This window comes from Pongo abelii, chromosome 21 (genome assembly GCF_028885655.2).
Source record: "Pongo abelii isolate AG06213 chromosome 21, NHGRI_mPonAbe1-v2.0_pri, whole genome shotgun sequence".
Lineage (NCBI taxonomy): Eukaryota > Metazoa > Chordata > Mammalia > Primates > Hominidae > Pongo > Pongo abelii.
Genome location: NC_072006.2, coordinates 50,627,159 through 50,642,044, shown reverse-complemented (window position 1 = coordinate 50,642,044; position 14,886 = coordinate 50,627,159). Strand labels below are relative to the sequence as shown.

General features: G+C 54.4%; 1 protein-coding gene across 10 annotated transcripts; it reads left to right on the top strand.

Moving 5' to 3' along the window:
* The first annotated feature begins 225 nt into the window (after positions 1 to 225).
* SLC35C2 (solute carrier family 35 member C2) lies at positions 226 to 14,627 on the top strand. 10 transcript variants are annotated; one of them, XM_024238739.3, is made up of 10 exons: positions 226 to 322; positions 5,948 to 6,324; positions 6,938 to 7,088; positions 8,075 to 8,138; positions 8,840 to 8,912; positions 9,473 to 9,641; positions 9,749 to 9,832; positions 12,346 to 12,521; positions 13,682 to 13,811; positions 14,048 to 14,627. In XM_024238739.3, the coding sequence occupies exons 2-10, from the start codon at positions 6,205 to 6,207 to the stop codon at positions 14,176 to 14,178; spliced, it is 1,098 nt and encodes a 365-aa protein (XP_024094507.1). In that variant the 5' UTR covers positions 226 to 322; positions 5,948 to 6,204; the 3' UTR covers positions 14,179 to 14,627. The 10 variants fall into 10 exon arrangements, with proteins under 10 accessions (XP_024094507.1, XP_054397837.1, XP_054397834.1 ...); XM_054541859.2 differs by having other exon boundaries at positions 289 to 678; XM_054541860.2 differs by having other exon boundaries at positions 290 to 653.
* The last annotated feature ends 259 nt before the right edge of the window (positions 14,628 to 14,886 follow it).

The following is a 14,886-nucleotide window of genomic DNA, read 5'->3' as shown; positions in this document are numbered from 1 at the left end:
AGCAGGCACCGGGGTTCCAAAGCAAGCCCCTGATTGAGCGCGGGAGAGACACAGACAATTACACGGCTGTGCCCTGAGCCTGAGGGACTTCGCGGAGAACGAAACTACGCTGTACCTCGGTTGGACCAGACCACCTCAGAACCCGATCACAACAGACGCCCCGCCCCCGCGCTGCCCCGCCCCGCCCCGCCTTTTCGCCCCGGCTCCGCCCAGCCCCTGGGTAGCTTCCGGCGGAAGTTAGCGCCCCTGCCGCGGTTCGGCGGCGGCATCCGGCCTCGCACTTCCGGCGGGAAGGTTCCGGCCTGGAGCTCCCAGGGCCGAGGTGAGTGGGTGCGCTGCCGGCCTCCCGGCGCACTCCCAGAGGCTTGGGGGCCGGGGCTGGAGACGGGAAGCGGGCTCCCCGCCCGGGCTCTGCGCGGGTTGACATGGGGCACGCCACGCCCCTGCCCCTCCCCGGGCCTCAGTTTCGCCGTCTGTGGAGGGGGCAGGGGTCTCCAAGCGCCTTCCTGCAAGGCACCTGCCGGACGCCGGCTCATCTGGTATTTCCTGAGCACCTGCGACGTCCTGGGTGCAGGACCCGGGCCGGAATGGGACACGGCTCTGCCCTCTGAGAGGCTGCTTCCCGCCGTGGGATTGGGGCGGGCAGTAAACACGTGAGCAAACAAGGAAACGTCAGAGGTGGGAAGTGCCACGAGGATTGGGAGGGGTGGGGCATTGGAGAAAGTATTCAGCCAAGCGGAGGTCTGCGGAAGGGAGCTGAAGGCCGGAAGAGCAGCAAGTAAAGAAAGACACAGGCTTGATGTGTTTGACACGTGGCAGGGGGCCGCTGTGGCGGGTGCTGAGACCAGTGGTAGAAGAATGAGGTTGCAGAGGCCTTCTTGTGGACCAGGCTGAGGAGCTGGGCTTAGCCTTAGGGCATGATCTGTTTCGTGTGCCATCTCTCTGCTTGCTTTATAGATTGCAGGCCTTAGGGGTGAAAGAGGAAACAGGGAGACCAGTTAGACCAGTGGCAGTCAGAAGGTGAAAGATAATTGTGGCTTAGACTGTGATAGTGGGAATGGAGAGGAAAAGAAGTAGAGGGGTTAAGAAGTGTATTGAAAGTGGAACTGACAGGGCAGGATTTGAGAAATGACAGAAATAAGTGGTCAAAGATGACTTCATCATAGATTTTTGGTTTTGGCTTAAGTAACCGAGTGAATTATGCTGGCATTTACTAAATGACTCTGGGATAGATTGGGAGCGTGAGAAATAATTACGAAATCTTCTTAGGGCATCTTAAGTTTTAGATATTTGGAGTGCAGCTACCAAATAGGCAGTTAGATATACGAGTCTGATACAGAAGAGGTCAGGGCTGATGTAAAGAATTTAGAAATCATTGGCAAGTGGATTGGGTAGGATGAGATTATGTAGGGTAAGATTTAAGAGAGAAGAGAAGCCAGGTTCCAAGCTTTAGGCACCCAATTTTTATAGATTGAGTTGACAAGAAGGTGCCAGCAAAAAAGACCAATAAAGAGTCCAGAAAAGCAGAAGAAAAACCAGGAGAATGTGGTATCGTGGCACCCAAGAGAAGGTTTTTTTAGGAGGAGGAAGTGATCCATTGTGTAAGGTAAGAATAGAGACTAAGCTGGCCCAGCACGGTGGCTCACGCCCGTAATCCCAGGACTTTGGGAGGCCAAGGCGGGCAGATCATCTGAGGTCTGGAGTTCGAGACCAGCCTGACCAACATGGAGAAACCCTATCTCCACTAAAAATACAAAATTAGCCGGGCATGGTGGCGCATGCCTATAATCCCAGCTCCTCGGGAGCCTGAGGCGGGAGAATCACTTGAACCTGGGAGGCGGAGGTTGCGGTGAGCCGAGATCATGCCATTGCACTCCAGCCTTGAAACTCCATCTCAAGACAACAACAACAACAACAAAAAGAATAGAGACTAAGCCTTTGAAGGTGCAGCAGGGAGGAGGGTGTGGTGACTCATTGGAGCAGTGGAGATGGGCTGAAGTGAGGGCAGGGGGTGAAGGAGTTGGACTGGCAGTGCAGGGTCCTCTGGGGAAGTTTCACTGTTAAGGGACCAGGAGGGGATTAAGCCTCTACCATGAGCCAGCATTTAATGCTGTGCCCGATGCCACTTTACAGTTGGAGAAACTGATTCCAGAGGTCTCTCCCTTTACAGTTGGAGAAACTGAGTCCAGAGGTCAAGTAACTTAGGGTCACACAGTAGTGAGTAGGGACACCAGGATTTGATTCTCGGTCTCTGACTCCAAAGCCCACACTCTTAAGCACTAAACCATGCTGCCCAAGTTACAGTTAGGAAGATGGAGGGAAGCAGGTGCGGCAGTGATGCACCAGCCAGCCTTACCTTGATGTGACTGCTGCCCCCAGCTAAGGTGCTCTCTGTGGAAAGTGGGGCAGAATATGGACTTTCCTTCCTAAGCAAATGAGATTTCAAAAAGAGTTGTTTACTCCTTTAAATCTTGTTTCCCTTATGAAATAAGGGTGGGGATGTTTTCAGTTTCATGTCTGTGTCTCCAGTGGTGGGCCTACAGGAGTGCTTAATAAATGCCCATGAAGTGCCTAGATGATCTCCAAGGACCCTTCTAGCTGAGATTTGGCTTTGTGTTTGGGCATAGGTGACCTGAATCCCAATAAGAAAATGAGTTAACTTTGAGACAGTGCTTCTTGTAGGCGGGGTAGCCATAGGGACTTACTGGAGGCAGGGGACCTGGGCCAGGTCTGTGAAGGAAGGTCAGCATTTGAACAGTGGAGGGAGGGTGTCGCAGTGCTGCAGCAGGAAATGCAACAAAAGCAGGAACTGCAAGAAGTTGGTTAACAGAAGAGTGAACAGACTTCCCTGGCTTGGAAGCCACAGGAGGAGCCATGAGGGAAGAGTGCTGGGAAGAAAGCTGTGTTAGTGCCAGCATGTCCTGCTGAGGACAGGGTCAGCAGTGGTTCTCAACAGGGAGCAGGTTTGATCCCCAGGTGACATATGGCAGTGTCCAGAGACATTTCTTGGGTATCACAGCTTGGGATGGGGGGAAGGATGTGACAGGTGTCTGGTGGGTATGGGCCAGGGATGTTGCTAAACATCCTGCCATGTAGAGGATGGGTCTTCTCACAAAGAATTATCTGTCCCCAAACAGCAGTAATGCCCAGGTTGAGAAACCCTGGTGTAGAGGAAAGAGTGTGGGTCTTGAGATCTGTAGACGTATGTTTGACACCCATGCGCCCGCTTTGTTGGAGGAGCCTGATGGTGGTGGTTGCAGGAGAAGTAGAGAGAACCGTGTAGGAGACTCCTGCAGTCATTTGGGGAGAGGATGGTGGCTGAGATGGTAGTGGTGGAGTTCAGGACATGTACTTATATTTGGGATATTTCCGAAGATAGAGCTGACGGTATTTATTGATTGAATGTGGGCTGAGGGGAAGAGAGGAATCAGGTGAGCCTAAGGCTTTTGGCCTGAGCAAGTAGGAGAGTAGTGGAGCCATTTGCTGGGATGGGAAGTAGGAAGAGGAGCAGGCTTGGATGAAAGGGGGGTGTGGAAAACACGAGTCAGTTTCAGACACTCTAGATGTGAGTAAGATGCCTGATATTAGATATCTAAGGGAAGAAGAGGTTAGGTAGGCATTGGATATTCTTCTGGAGTTCACATGAATCAGAGCTGGGGCATATATTGGGAAGACGTCAGCTTACAGAAGGCATTTGAAGGAATGAGAATGCATTAGGTCAGGTAGGAGTCTCAACTCATTGGATCTGACATCTCTTTTTTATTACAAATATTTTGTAACAGTCCCTTTTATTACCCTAAAATGAAACATATGATTAATAAAAACTGCCTACACATAATTTTTTAAAAATCAACAATGCGGCCGGGCGCGGTGGCTCACGCCTGTAATCCCAGCACTTTGGGAGGCAAGGCGGGCGGATCACCTGAGGTTGGGAGTTCGAGACCAGCCTGACCAACATGGAGAAACCCCGTCTCTACTAAAAATATAAAAAATTAGCCAGGCGTGGTGGTGCATGCCTGTAATCAATCCCAGCTACTTGGGAGCCTGAGGCAAGAGAATTGCTTGAACCTGGGAGGTGGAGCTTGTGGTGAGCTGAGATTATACCATTGCACTCCAGCCTGGGCAACAGGAGTGAAACTTCGTCTCAAAAAAATAATAAAATAAAATAAAAATAAATAAATCAACCATGCCCTATAGCATAAAAGGAAAGTAATTGATAGTAAAACAAAGTATGTTTCAATATGTAAGTTTCTGGACACAATAGTGCTGGAAGTTGCAGTGAAGCTGTCCCTTCTATGTGCACCCTCTAGGAGAGTGATGGCCACAGACGCAGACTGACACAGCCGTGTTGTGTCGCACCTTGAAAACCACTAGTGCCATTGCTGGAGATGATGTGGTTTTTCCAGAATGGGAACTTTTGGTGCCATTTTGAGACCAATTTTGACCATTTTCAGTCTCCCTTCATTGTACACAGGCATCTTATTCTTGGAAGTGTTAGTTCACAGCAGAACCATGGAAACACTGTACTGTGTTTACATGTAAACAGAGTTACATTCTAGGTTCAGATAATTATAAGCTAATCTTTCACCTATATGAATGTCAAAGTCGTGCAGGATGCAGAGCAGTAATTGGCTATGTGGAATGCCCCTTCTTTATCCCTGCTTACTGAACTCCAGGAGCGTATCCCCATAATACCGCCACAGGTTTCCAAAGCTCCTCTGAAGACAACTGTAGCCCCAGAGATTCATTTGGACACAGCCAGCTCCCTGTTTGCCCCAGGGAGGGGAAATAGTAACATGAGTTCCAGAGTGCAGAACAGAATGTAACCACTCCCTTCAGAAATGGTGGGGTGGGAGATGGAGAATGTGTCTGATCTTGAAGCCTAGGAAGGCTTTGAGAAGAAGGTGGCGTTTCAATAGGATGGGAATGTCTCAAAGGAGGAGCTGTGGTTGGGGGGGCACCCAGATGAAGCAGCAGGTATCATCACATGACGCTGGACCTGGGACTCCTCCAGGCGCAGACAGTTCTACCTGGCGTGCTCTGGGCACTCATCAGGGTTGGCTGGATTGACAGGGAGGCTAGGAGTGGTTTCATTTGGCAATACCAGAAGGCAGGCTCTGCTTCCAGGGAGTAGTGGTTACAGCCTGGTCTTACAGTGTTCCAGCCGTTAGAGTGTTTCCTTCTCCATTTTTAACCCCTAAAGACCAGACCAGTCCCCTGAAAATCGCATGCCTGATCTCTGTCAGTCATCAAACCAGACGGAGAACTTAAAGTATGTCAGGTGTGCGTAAGGCCAGTGTGGTCTTACTGGTCCCTATCTTTGTGCCACTCATAGCCTCTTAGGGGACACAGACATTACTCAAATCACACCCTGCACAAGTGCTATGAAAGAGAAGTAGGAGAGCCGTGAAAGCCACATGTATCTCAGGGGACTGATTCAGGGGATGGGGCGGGGGTCCCTGAAGAAGTGACCTCTGAGCTGAAGATAGGATTGATGAAGGACTGAAGGGTGGGTGCAGTGTTCGTTCATTTCCTTCAGACAACGGGAAGAAAGCTGGTGTGTTTGGGGAGCTGAAAGGCGCCCAGTAGGGCCAGGTCCTGGAGAGCCTGTGGCTGAGACTGGAAAGACCAACAGGGCCAGATCAGGCCATGGGAGCCCAAAGAAGGGTCCTGGTCTTTATCAGAAAAGCACTGGAAGCTGCTGAAGAGTTTTAAGCAGTGGCCTGACATAATCAGATTTGTGTTTTAAAAGGTCACTTTGGTGGCAGTTCATGGAGAATAGCTTGAGGTGACAAGACAGCAGACACGACATGGGTCTCTGGGACTGCCTGTGCTGTTGTGGGCAGCCCCTCCAGAGCCCTGAGTCATGCAGCTTTCAGAGGCACCCATGGCTATGAGAAGCACAGTCTCTGCCTGAGGCTCCAGAGCGGCCCTTTTTCCCCAGCAGCAGACCTCGGGACCTGTGAGCGCTGCATCCAGTTAACCATGGGAAGAGTCAGCACCAGCCACCAGCCCCTTAGGTGAGGACTCTGCCTGGGGCTCCGCTGATGGTTGCAAATCATGGAGCTGCAGAGAGCTCCTCCAGCCAGGAGACGTTCTTGGTGAAAGCTGTGGTCTAACTCCACCGGCTCTTCCTGCACGTTGTATTCAAGAGGGGTGCCTGCCCCCGCTGACTCAGGAGCTTGGGTGCTGCAGCCGCCACGAATGGGGAGGTGGGCCCTCGATGTGGCTTTTGTGTGGAAGGCGGTGTTGACCCTGGGGCTGGTGCTTCTCTACTACTGCTTCTCCATCGGCATCACTTTCTACAACAAATGGCTGACAAAGGTATCAGGAGGCCTCGCTGGGGCGGGGCGCTGGGATGAAGGTGGCTGGAGCCATGGCTACGGTGCCCTTCATGTTTAACAGGAAGGCACAAACTTCAACCAGTCTAACTGGAAGCCAGTCACAGCTGGGCTGGAACAGGGCCCTCCAAGCCCGCCGTGCCAGAGTTCCCCTTCAGTATTTGGATCCGGGGAAACCAAGGAGAGCGGGGGGTGTGAAGGGATGAGCTGGGGAAACTGGGGCTCAAGCAGCAGCTATTTACCCCACTAGAGAAGTATTTGAATATTTTAATAAGTGATACAACGTAGTGGGCTGCAGTGGCTCTCATCTGGGCATAGGCTGTGAGGAAGGCTGGGCAGCTAGCTCACAGGTGTGTTGAAATGGTGGAGACAGCACCAGGCTAGGATTGAGCCCCTTGGCTGCCACCTGTCTTTGTGACCTAAGAGTCTGTCATTCCAAGTGATGATACCGTAACTAAGGGCCCTACGCAGATAGCAAGGTCCTCATGAACCACCGAATGAGCCCCCCTCCAGCAGAGGGGCGAAGAGGAAGAGGGAGCCGGTTGGGGGCAGGCTGTCTAAACCGAGCCGGGGTGTCTGCTTTGGGCTCCATACAGAGCTTCCATTTCCCCCTCTTCATGACGATGCTGCACCTGGCCGTGATCTTCCTCTTCTCCGCCCTGTCCAGGGCGCTGGTTCAGTGCTCCAGCCACAGGGCCCGTGTGGTGCTGAGCTGGGCCGACTACCTCAGAAGAGTGGCTCCCACAGGTAGGTGGGGGACCTCAGTGAGGGCAGGGCAGGAAGAGGGGCTGGGGAACGATAGGATGAGAACAAGAGAGACACCCGCATGTCTGGAAGCCGAGTCCCTCCCCTCTTCCTGCACTGTTCCTCCTCTGCCGTCTTGGCCTGGCCTCCCTCCACCTACGCTGCTGCCTCTTGCGCACTGCGTGCCTTCCCACTGCCCCACCACACACCCACAAAACCCCCTCTGCACCCGCGGCCCCGCAGCTCCCTCGCCCGGCAGCAGACACCCAGCCTGGAGTGCAGCCCTCAGGCCTGGAGATAAGTGGTGAGCAGACAGGGTCCCTGCCCTCGCAGGGCTGTGACATGGACGTGGAGGGCACTACGGAGCCCAGGGAGGGGGACCAACCCAAGGCCGGGGCCCATGGCTGGTAGAGGAAGATTTCCTAGGCCAGGTGCTGAGTAGGCAGAGCCCTGAAGGATGCATGGGACTGGTTGGCCGTGGGAGGAGGGGCCCTCGTGGCCCGAGGGAGATTTAGTGCCAGCTCTGGGGTCTGGAAGGGAACTCAAAGTGTTTCAGGATACTGCGAACCCGCTGCTGGCCAGAGGAAGTGGGAAAAATGAGAACTGAGAGGGTGGGCAGGGGTCACGTCCTGGAGGCCGGGTTCCCTGTGGAGGAGTTTGTGTTCCATCCTGAGGGAAAAGGGTTTCCAGTAAGGGATCAACCAGATCGGGTTAATACCTCTGCTCAGGGGGCTCGCTGGAGTGTTTGTGGAAACCACACGGGCCCGGCCAGTCGGAATGGGCCCCAGCCCTAATGCTAGAGCAGCCCCCCGCCTTTGGGGGCCAGATATTAATCCTTTAGTTGCTGGTGGAAAAGAAGGCCCGAGGGCCCCACAGGAGGCACCGGGATGGTTCAGAAGTGGGGGACATTCAGGTGCCTCAGGGTACCAGCCCACCCCAGCATAGTGTGGACCTCCCACACTGTCCTGTGGGTGCCTTTGTCTTCACAGCTCTGGCGACAGCGCTTGACGTGGGCTTGTCCAACTGGAGCTTCCTCTATGTCACCGTCTCGCTGTGAGTACTGGCCATGCCCTGCTGCCTCCCTTCAGGCTGAAGCTCTCTGTCTGTCCAGCGGGGTGTCTGCATACCCGGCTGCCAGGCCAGCCACTCCACCACTCTGGGACCAGCCCTTGCTCTCTCAGCCTCTCCCTGGCACCCAGCAGCTCTCCGGGAAGTCGCCAGCCTCTTCCGTAAGCCCAGTGCAGAGGGGATGCTGTGCCCACCTGCCCAGCAGCGTGGGGAAGCCAGGGAGCTCACCCAGAACCCCATCATCAGAGCAGGGGAGGGCAGGCTGCAAGGCCACAGACAGGCAGCCACTGGTGGGTGGAACACGCAGCCGCAGTAGAGCCCTATGTGGCCTGGGGGCTACACAAGAGTTTCTTCTTCCCTCTGGTGTTTTGCTTCAGAGAGCACTGTTCCTGCCTTCTTGTCCTCCTACTTCTCATCCTTCCTTCCCGCTCCTGGGCTCTGCCAAGGGTTAGGTAAAGAACAGGACTCAAAGAGCTCAATGTCAGACCTGTAACCTCTTCTCTCTGGTGATAACCAGAGGCCTCTTAGTCAGAGATTCCTTCTGATGAAAGGTCGCTTATCACTCAGATGACTTAGCCCAGCTCTGTTTGGTCATTTCGCTCAGTGATTTGTGCTCCTGCTCCTTTCTCGGTGATGGGTCTGAGCCCTGGGCTCCAGCAGTGCATTGTGGGTAATTTTGCTTCCAGGTACACAATGACCAAATCCTCAGCTGTCCTCTTCATCTTGATCTTCTCTCTGATCTTCAAGCTGGAGGAGCTGGTGAGGCCCCAGCGTCTCTTGTGTCCTTCCTGCCCCCACAGGTGCTAAGAATAAAGTGGGAGTCCGAGTAGTGGCTCGTCCTGCTGTGTGACAGAGGAGACAAGCCCAGTCCAGGTGGCAGTAGATCCCTTTCTGAGAAGGGACCTAGACACGGGCAATATTCAGAATATTTAGAAACCAGTGTGGCAGGGTAATGACCAAAGGTGAGAGCACTGCAGGATGAGGGTCCCAGCAGAGCCGGGTCTAGGAAGCACCCTGCTGTGGGAGGCAGTAGCCCTGTGTGTTAGGCCCAGGGAGGAGGTGGGACCACTTGGGGGCCTAGGACAGCCGTCAGTGTGGCAGAGCAAGCAGGGCTGTTGGCATACCAGCTGACCGTCAGCCCTACATGCTGACATTGGTGGGCAAGGACTGTCCAGGACCCCCTGGGATGGAGCTGAAGGGTGGAAGGATTTCTTGCCCCAGGGGCAGCCAAGATGGCTGCTGACCCCAGGCTCCAAATGTGATGAACCCTTGACCCTCAATACCCCCGAGTTAGCTGCCACTGCTCCCCATCCTACCAGCGTGCGGCACTGGTCCTGGTGGTCCTCCTCATCGCCGGTGGTCTCTTCATGTTCACCTACAAGTCCACACAGTTCAACATGGAGGGTTTCGCCTTGGTGCTGGGGGCCTCGTTCATCGGTGGCATTCGCTGGACCCTCACCCAGATGCTCCTGCAGAAGGCTGAACTTGGTGAGCATGTGCCACTCATCCTCCAGAGAGAGGAACCCCGGCACAGGCAGGGCGGAGGCAGGGCAGGGCCGGACCAGACCTGATGGTGCCCGTCCCCTGCCCTGCAGGCCTCCAGAATCCCATCGACACCATGTTCCACCTGCAGCCACTCATGTTCCTGGGGCTTTTCCCTCTCTTTGCTATATTTGAAGGTACGTTGGGCCTTCCCTTTTGAGGGCACCTCAGTGCAGCAGACCACAGATCCTTGCCCTGAGCCCAACACAGTGGTAGCTGCAGAGATTATTGAGATCAAAGATGCAGTCCCTCCCCTGGAAGCGCATGGTTTGGGGTCCAGACAGATACAAACAAAATGGCTGGAGTCCAGCATGATAAATGCTACAGAGAAAGCACATATAAAATTCAGGGAACAGTAACAGTAAGTGTGCACAGAGCCCTGAAAGTGCACCAGGGCTGTTCTGATCTTCTTAAACATAGGAACTCATTTCATCCTTCCAAAAACCCGGTGTGGCAGTACTATTATTATCGCCCATTTTGCAGGTAGAACAAAGTGAGGCACAGAGAAGTAAAGATAACTTGCCCAAGGTCCCATAGCTCATAAATGAGCCAGAATTTGAAGCCAGCAGCCTGGCTCCAAGTGGTCCAGCCCTACTCTTAACCACTCTATCCTGCCTCTAAGGAGTGGGGAATCAGGGTTGTTCCAAGATGCTGGAGTAATCAGGCAAGTCAGAAAGGCTTCCCAGGCCGTGGTTTTGGAGGGTGAGTGGGATTTTGGCAGGCTGCAGGGAGCAAGGCATCTTGGAAGTAGGAATAGGAGGTTCAGCCGTGTCCAAGCATATAACATGGGGATGTGTGTTCAGGGAGTGTGGGCCACGCAGGATCAGCAGAGGGTGGGCTTCCAGAGCTGGGGGCTGAAGACCAGGATGTGATGACACAGGAGCCTGGGGACATGGTCAGTTGTTCCTCCACTGTCGTCCAGGGATGAGGAGAGCCCTGGAGAACTGTGTAGGCTGGGAGGGGTGGCGCCACCTTCCTTTCTTTGATGTTTTGGGATTAGCCTTTGTCCCCTTTCTGTTTATCCTTCCTCCCAGAGTCCCCTCTGTAATGCCCTCAGGGTCATTACAGAAAATTCTGTCCCACATCCATTTAAGTTTCAAGCAGTGAAGCGTCTTGAACCTCCCCAAGAAAATTATTCTGAAGCCCCGTTGTCCAGGAAACTTCTGTTCAGGGCCTCGTTTTTTTTTCCCTCTTTAAAATCTCTCCCCATTCCTTCATTATGCCCCCTTGTACCAAATGCCACACTCTCCCTCCCCTCCCGGGTGTTTACACCATGCCCCATCTCTGCAAAACCTCATCTGAAAGCCCCTGGTAGTCGTCACTTAGCAAAGCTGCATGGATTTCGCTCCTTTAATCTTTTCTGGTAAATTAATCCCCCAAGCGCCTTCATTACTTATGTTGCTCTTCCCCGAATTCCCTTCAATTTGCCAACGCCTTTGCAGTTCTGCTGAGCGCAGCACCAAACAAGATGTCCTACACTGTGAGGCTGTTTTGCCTGGGGGGACCGTCACTCGGCATTTCTTTGGTGCTTCCCTCCAAAAATCTCAAAATACTCATCAGGTTCCAGCTACCACAGTTGTCTCTTGTGCCCAGTTCCAGGCCCCCTTTCACCCTGTGCTAATACACCACGAGGACTTGCCTGTGGGAGGGACGCCGGGAGTCATTCTCCCGGATGGACAGTGTTGGAGGGACCATGACTCCTCCAAAAGTCTAAGCTAAATTTGGGGTGGGGGGGGTGTGCATGCCTGTGTTTCTGGAGCAGGGGGCCATGTGTTTGCATTTTCTTTTTGGGAAATGTTCAAGTGATACCGCGGGTTGGAGAAATACCAGTCTGGTCCCAGGCCTCTCATTTTATCAGTAAGGAAACTGAGGTCCAGAAAGGGGACACATCTCAGCCCAAGTCCCACAGCTCTGTACTAGCAAGACCTAGATTAAAATGAACATTTGTAGGGATAGAATTTTGTCCTTGTTTGTAGGTGAACTGGCTGCAATGTAGACCAAGGAGCTCCCTGAGTGGGCCGGGGCACTGTTGGTCTTTCCTCACTTGGTGGCTGCCCTGCCTTCTTTAGCCCAGTAGTTACCACAGCTCCAAAGACCCCAGGAAGTCAGCAGCCATGAGCCCCTCCCCACAGACCAGTAAGGGAATACCGTCCAAAGGTGCAGGGCACTTCCATCCATCTTTCCATGCAGGGCCACCCCCCTCTACTTTACCCCGGAGGCTCAGATGAGCCCTCCCCATCATTCCACTAGGATCCGCATCATCCCGCTAGGATCTCCATCATCCCGCTAGGATCTCCATCATCCCGCTAGGATCGCCATCATCCCGCTAGGATCCGCATCATCCCGCTAGTATCCCGTCATCCCACTAGTATCCCGTCATCCCGCTAGGATCCCCATCATCCTGCTAGGATCTGGCTTGTATTGCCCCCAGGCTCTCTGGCAGCCATCACTGCTTCCCTGGTTTCCCCAGGTCTCAGGCCGTCTGCGTGGGATCACTTTATACCTCCCATGCTTTTTCTCTGGGCTGCAGACAGTCAGCAGGTCTCAGTAAGGACTCACTACTACAATGGAAGATCTTGTGTGGTTGGCATTGGGCTGGCCGAGGCAGCCCAGGACCCGGCCTCCCACTCTCTCTCCCTATTGCTTTCAGGTCTCCATTTGTCCACATCTGAGAAAATCTTCCGTTTCCAGGACACAGGGCTGCTCCTGCGGGTACTTGGGAGCCTCTTCCTTGGCGGGATTCTCGCCTTTGGTTTGGGCTTCTCTGAGTTCCTCCTGGTCTCCAGAACCTCCAGCCTCACTCTCTCCATTGCTGGCATTTTTAAGGTACAGACTCGGGCGTGATGCCAGTCCTGTCTTAGAGAGGGAGCCCCCAGGGATTTCTCACCAGCAGCTTCAGTCCGAGCTCCTGCACCCCAGGGCCCTGCAGAGAAGAGACGGAAGTGCCCCATTAGGTGCCAGGCACTTTGCTGAGTGCTGTGCTGGCCCCTCCTTCCGTCTTGACCACAGCCCTGTGAGAGGGTATGACCACTCCCATCCCACAGACAGGGACACAGTTAGAGAGCCGCCCCTCCCCAAGGGCACAGCAGGGGCCTCAAAGCCAGCTCTGACTCCGCTAGGCCTGGAGCTCATTCACATTTTACCTTGACTGCCAACTCTGGCACTGGGCAGTGGCCTGGAGCCACAGGTTGAACAGCCCCTATCCGGACTCATCAGGAAAGAGTTCCGTGATTGACTGGCGGTGTCCTCCAAGGCCACGGCCAGGGCTAGTGAGACCCTGAGCAAGCGCCCCTGTGGCCAGCCTTGCTGTACCTCTGCCTCGCAGGCCTGTCCTTCCCTCTCACACCTCTTCTCACTTCTCCCTCTCTCTCCCACACATTTCAACAGTCCTCCCTGTTCAGGGGCAGGGAGGGACTTTTCTCTTTGGCCAGGCACATACCAATACTGAAGCAGTGTTGCCTAAACCCAGAAATGTAGGCCTCTCCGAGGGTCTTCTGGCGGCCAGCCGCATGCTGAGGCATGGCTGTGGTTCTTGGATGAACGGCCTTGCCAGTCCCATTTGGAGTCTCTGTTTATAGCGAGCCCCGGGACCAGGTGTGTCTTCAGTCCGGGGTAACACAGCATTCTCACACGGAGGCTCAGGGCTCTCTTCTGTGGCTGCCTTCTGAAGCAGCCATCCTTTATCCTTGTGGATAAGGCGCGATCTGGACACCCTGGTCCCCAGCCTGGGATCTGGTTTGCCTCTTTTATTCCTGACAGAATTCCATGAGAAGCACCTCCTTTGTTGCATCTCACAGAGGGAGGCTGGCAGGACAGCGCCGCAAGCCGGCCAGGTCCCCTGACCTCTCTGCCTGCCTGGGCCCAGGATTTTAGGCAGATCTTGATCTGCCCACCTGAGTGTACCTAATGCCCCCACCTTCCACCCTCCTGGTGAAGCAGCCAGATCTGCCTGTCGATCATGCTCCCTCCTGCTTCTCTGCCCCCAGGAAGTCTGCACTTTGCTGTTGGCAGCTCATCTGCTGGGCGATCAGATCAGCCTCCTGAACTGGCTGGGCTTCGCCCTCTGCCTCTCGGGAATATCCCTCCATGTTGCCCTCAAAGCCCTGCATTCCAGAGGTAACCCGGAGTCCCTTCCAGAAGCCTCTGTTTTCTGTTCTTCTCCCTGTGACTCTTAGTGATTCTGATGCAGGAAGTGTGCCCGGTGGCTCTGCTGCCGTCACTCTTCTAGGAAGATGTGGGGGTCATCTCCAGAGTGGGTGGGTGGGGCCTGGGTGACTCAGCACACATGCAAATCAGAGCAAACCAAGAACACCACAACTGGGCCTGTAACTGTGATCTCTCTCTATCCCAAGGTGATGGTGGCCCCAAGGCCTTGAAGGGGCTGGGCTCCAGCCCCGACCTGGAGCTGCTGCTCCGGAGCAGCCAGCGGGAGGAAGGTGACAATGAGGAGGAGGAGTACTTTGTGGCCCAGGGGCAGCAGTGACCGACCAGGGCAAATGGCTTAGAAGCAGGCCACTCCCCAGCCTGCTGCCAGCACTCACTGTGCTCAAGCCCCCGGGGCTCTTCATGGTAGCTGGGAGCTGTGGACGGGAGTCACCAGGTGGTGGGGCCAAGCCAGGGACTCGTGACTCTTGCCCCTCCCTTCAGAGCCTGGTCACACAAGGGGCGAGCACCAGGCCAGCCTGGGACTGGCCAGAGCTGGGCCCAAGCTGCGCTGGAATCGCAGCAGGAGAGGGGAGTGGGCTGCTTCTTCCCAACCACTTCCCAGGCTCTGACAGCCGAGACTCATTTCCAAGGCACAGCAGCTTTCTAAGGGGACTGGGTTTGGACTGGGTTTTGGACCTCGAGAGGCTGGAGCCTCATCACCTGGGCAGTGTCTTTTCTCAGAGAGCAGGTTTCTTTATAGTTTGGAAATAAATGGTTCACGGTCCACTGGCTGCCTTGTGTTGCTGGAGACGTGGGGGCAGGGTGGGGACAGTGTGGGCCTGGCCTCTCCTTTCCTTTCCCTGCCTGGGGCCTTCTTCAAATGTCTGGGCTTAAGCCAGGCCTCCTTCGTTTTCTCGCTCCTGTTAGAACACCAGTGCCCTCCCCATGGGGCCCCACTGCACCTGCTGGCAGGAAATAAATGAATGTTTACTGAGTACAGCATTCTGGAGACCTTACATGTTTTCACAGCCTAGTTTGAATCCTG